The sequence below is a fragment of the Podarcis liolepis genome (genome assembly GCF_965112155.1).
Source record: "Podarcis liolepis genome assembly, chromosome: 13".
Taxonomy (NCBI): Eukaryota; Metazoa; Chordata; class Lepidosauria; order Squamata; family Lacertidae; genus Podarcis; species Podarcis liolepis.
In genome coordinates, this window is record NC_139573.1 from 4,963,347 (window position 1) to 4,967,222 (window position 3,876).

At 49.5% G+C, this 3,876-nt stretch overlaps 1 protein-coding gene across 1 annotated transcript; it reads right to left on the reverse strand.

Annotated features, from left to right (window-relative positions):
• NAA38 (N-alpha-acetyltransferase 38, NatC auxiliary subunit) lies at nt 1–3,852 on the reverse strand. Its single transcript, XM_083472938.1, has 3 exons — nt 3,696–3,852; nt 1,131–1,314; nt 1–427 (listed from the first exon to the last, which is right to left on the reverse strand). The coding sequence occupies exons 1-3, from the start codon at nt 3,774–3,776 to the stop codon at nt 315–317; spliced, it is 378 nt and encodes a 125-aa protein (XP_083329064.1). The 5' UTR covers nt 3,777–3,852; the 3' UTR covers nt 1–314.
• Nucleotides 3,853–3,876: the final 24 nt, after the last annotated feature.

A 3,876-nucleotide genomic window follows, 5' to 3' on the forward strand; every position in this document is an offset into this window, starting at 1 on the left:
TTCAGAACAGCAATGGGATTCTCTTCCAGATTTAACAAACTTTTGACAAACGCAAACATTAAGTCCACCCCCTTTTCAAGTCCTGGAGATGGGGGGGGTGTCCTGTTTCACAGTGCATGCACTGGTCCAGTCCAGCTTTGCCAGGAAAGCTTCATTCCCTGGCAACGGCGAAAACCTGGGTGTAGCCAGGGAGGGAGGAGAAAGGTCTCTTGCCCTGCAGCAAACTGGGACCTGTGTCCCTTCCCTGCTTCCCCCCCCCCCCAAAAAAAAAAGTTCGGTCCAACGTTGGAGGCCTGCTGCCCTCTGGTGGTGCATCAGAGGTACTGCAAGGAGGCCAGGCTCTCCAGCTCCACCTCGATGGAGACAATGTGATGTCCTGGAACCATGGCCAGACCCAAGACTCTGGGCTCTCCGGCGGAGAAGGAGTCTGCAGAGCAAAGGAGGGAGAGGGTGAGAAGGAGGGTCCCATCTGCTCCTAACCCAGCCTTGGGCCTTGCAGAGGCTTGGGGCCACAGCTCGCAAGGTGCTGGCTGGCACCGATGGGAGTTGTCGTTCCAAGTGCCTGGAGGGCCCCCGGTTGGCAAAGGCTGTCCTCATCTCCCGGGCGCTTAAAGGCTCCCTCCAAAGAACACAGGGGCTTCCGTCCCCCAGGCACATGCCCCTCTCCTCTTCAAGAGAGGGAAAGGTACCCCTGACCGTTAGGTCATCGTGGCCGACTCTGGGGCTGCGGTGCTCATCTCGCTTTATTGGCCGAGGGAGCCGGCGTACAGCTTCCGGGTCATGTGGCCAGCATGACTAAGCCGCTTCTGGAGAACCAGAGCAGCGCACAGAAACGCCGTTTACCTTCCCGCCGGAGTGGTACCTATTTATCCCTCTTCAGGAAGCCCCCTTGAAATTCTGTCTTGCCAGGAGAGCTGCTAAGCCCCACCAACCCTCTCCTGCCCCCCACCCTAATTCTTCGCTATTAGTACTTAAATCTTTTTCTCTGTTTCACTCTGCTATTGCATGAGTTTTTCCTCAATAGCCACAATCGGCTTACAAGCAAAAAACACGTGGAAAGCATTAAACAGGAAATGAATAAAGAAAGAAAGCTGGTGGAACGATGGTGGAGACCCCAGGTGAGAACTAACCTGTGGGCTTGAGGTACTCCTGGGCGGAGCCAAGGATCACGTTGCAGTCTCGGTCGGTGCACAGGAAGCAGCCCACCAGGGTCCGCCCGTCCGTCATCCGGATGCGCATGCTCTTGTTGAGGAGGTTCTCCAGCTTCCGGCGGGCCTGCAGGTATGGCGTGTCAGCTTTTTCCTCACCAGAGTCCTGGCAGAAACGTTCAAAGGGTTAGTCTTTCCATCTTAGGGAATCTTTCCATAATGCTTCATAGGAAGAAATGCACTAGGGATCTTTCCCTCCCACTCCCAGGTCATGCTTTTTCGCTTTCCAGAGAGAGACCAAGCCTCTAGTCCTCATGGTGGCATATGGGAAATGCTTGGGGAAGTCTCTCTTGGGGAGGCTCTAGAATGCAAATTTGTGGCGGTGGGTTTTTAATATCTCAGGATCTGTTCATGCCCCCTGCTGGGGGTTCATTTACACAGGGCTTTTAAATTTGCTATAAGACGGCCTTCTCAGTGGCTGCTTCCAAATTTTGGAGCTCCCTTCCTAGAGAGGCTGGACCAGCTCCCTCTTCGCTACGTGACGATCGTTTTATTCCAAAAGGCTTTTTGGGAACTGTTTTTAAGGACAGAGCTTTTAATAGTGCTGTGCTGTTTTTACTATCTGAAATTTTAATGAACTTTTAAAATATTGTCTTGATTCTATTATTAATTACTTTTAAAATACTGTCGTTGTTTCTAGCTTTTCATATTTTATCCTTGTGGTCTTAATTTTTGTAAGCTTCCTTGAGTCCAGGTCTGGGAGAGAAAGCTGGATTATTATTATTATTCATAGAATCATAGAGTTGGAAGAGACCACAAGGGCCATTGAGTCCAACCCCCTGCCAAGCAGGAAACACCATCAGAGCACTCCTGACATATGGTTGTCAAGCCTCTGCTTAAAGACCTCCAAAGGAGGAGACTCCACCACACTCCTTGGCAGCAAATTCCACTGTCGAACAGCTCTTACTGTCAGGAAGTTCTTCCTAATGTTATTACATTACCATTTCCTTCTTCTCCCCTTACATCACTGACAGTCAAGTGCGTTAATATTTTCCCAATTACCTAGAATGGTAACTCAGCTGAGAAGTGATAGAGGAGGTGTTAGAATTTTCATGAAACAGGTGTCATGTTCACTCCTGTGAACAACACACAAGTTGCGTATTTTATATGCCAACACCCTACAAAACACACACACAGCAATTTATGTAGAGCCTTAACCTGTTTGCTCTATCTAGCGTTTGATGGAGATGGTTCTTTCGTGGATTAGTTGCCAACCAATAATATTTTATTATAAGTTCCTTTCACTGTTCACAGTCAATAGGATTCGTTACAGAGTAGAAAAGAAGGCACCTTCTCCAAATCGAACCATAAAAGATTTACAAAACAGTTGAGAGGGTACTGATGAAAACCAAAAAAGGGTTCACTCCAGAACAGGAAAACTCTGCGTGAGCAGCCGGCAGGGCCAATGCTCAAGCCAACAAAGGCTACCCACATTCATAAGAGCATAAGGAGAAAATGCAGGATCAGGCCAGTGACACACCTAGTCCAGGATCCTGTTCTCAACCAGGTGCCCCAGAAGGAAATCAGGAAGCAAGATTTGAGCACAAGAGCCACTCATAATAAATACATATTATCCTTCCACCCCGACCCACCCTGTAGGTAACCAGTGGCCTCCCCCCCCCATTTTACTTTTTATTTGTTTGTTACAATTTTAACCCTGCCTTTCCTCCAAAGGGGGCACATACGCTGCTGCTCTTGCCTGACCCACTCTTCATTTAATCCCCACAAGAGCCTTGCGAGGTAAGGCCAGCCGAGAGGCAGCACCTGACCTGCAAGGTGGACCTTGAGCTGCATGGAGGAAAATGTGGCATAAAATTGCGATGAAATACATACAGTGGTACCTCGGGTTAAGTGCTTAATTCGTTCTGGAGGTCTGTTCTTAACCTGAAACTGTTCTTAACCTGAAGCACCACTTTAGCTGATGGGGCCTCCCGCTGCTGCCGGAGCACGATTTCTGTTCTTATCCTGAAGCAAAGTTCTTAACCTGAAGCACTATTTCTGGGTTAGCGGAGTCTGTAACCTGAAGCGTATTTAACCTGAGGTATCATTGTACATAAATAGACATCTGAAGGCAGCCCTGTTTAGGGAAGCTTTTAATGTTTGATGTATCACAGTATTTTAATATTCTTTTGGAAGCCGCCCAGAGTGGCTGGGAAAACCCAGCCAGATGGGCAGGGTATAAATAATAAATTATTATTATTATTATTATCATTATTATTATTTTAAATAAGGCCACTAGTGAGGGCCGCCCCCCCCCCACAATACAACCACTTAACCACCACACCATACTAGGCCCTTCCAGCCTAAATTTGTTTTTGGGGGAGTCTTATTATACCCCCACTTCCAATTACTCCCATTTCCCATCCAATGTACTTACCCTCTCCATCCCCAGGGTACCTCCTTCTCCTCCCCTACTTGAGCACCTCACCCCATTATGTCCTCCCCCCTTTCTCACATCTGTAGGCCTCCCCCCCCCGGGCTCCTCACCCCAGGACTGGGACTGTTTCCGCAGCCATTCTCCTCTCCCCTCTGCTGCTGCAACGGCTCTGGAAGGGCAGTGGCCGCCATCTTGACCCTCCCGCCGGCAGAGGGACTACAACTCCCAGCAGGCCGCTCGGCTTCCCCGCCCCCTCGGTTCCCAGCAGGCTCTGCGCGCGCTCCCCACGCC

Coding starts and splice junctions, on each gene's coding strand:
- NAA38 (XM_083472938.1), bottom strand. CDS start 3,776: ATGGCGGCCACTGCCCTTCCAGAGCCGTTGCAGCAGCAGAGGGGAGAG. Junction 1,315..3,695: donor GAAACAGTCCCAGTCCTGGG/GTGAGGAGCCCG, acceptor CGTTTCTGCCAG/GACTCTGGTGAGGAAAAAGC. Junction 428..1,130: donor GGAGTACCTCAAGCCCACAG/GTTAGTTCTCAC, acceptor TTTGCTCTGCAG/ACTCCTTCTCCGCCGGAGAG.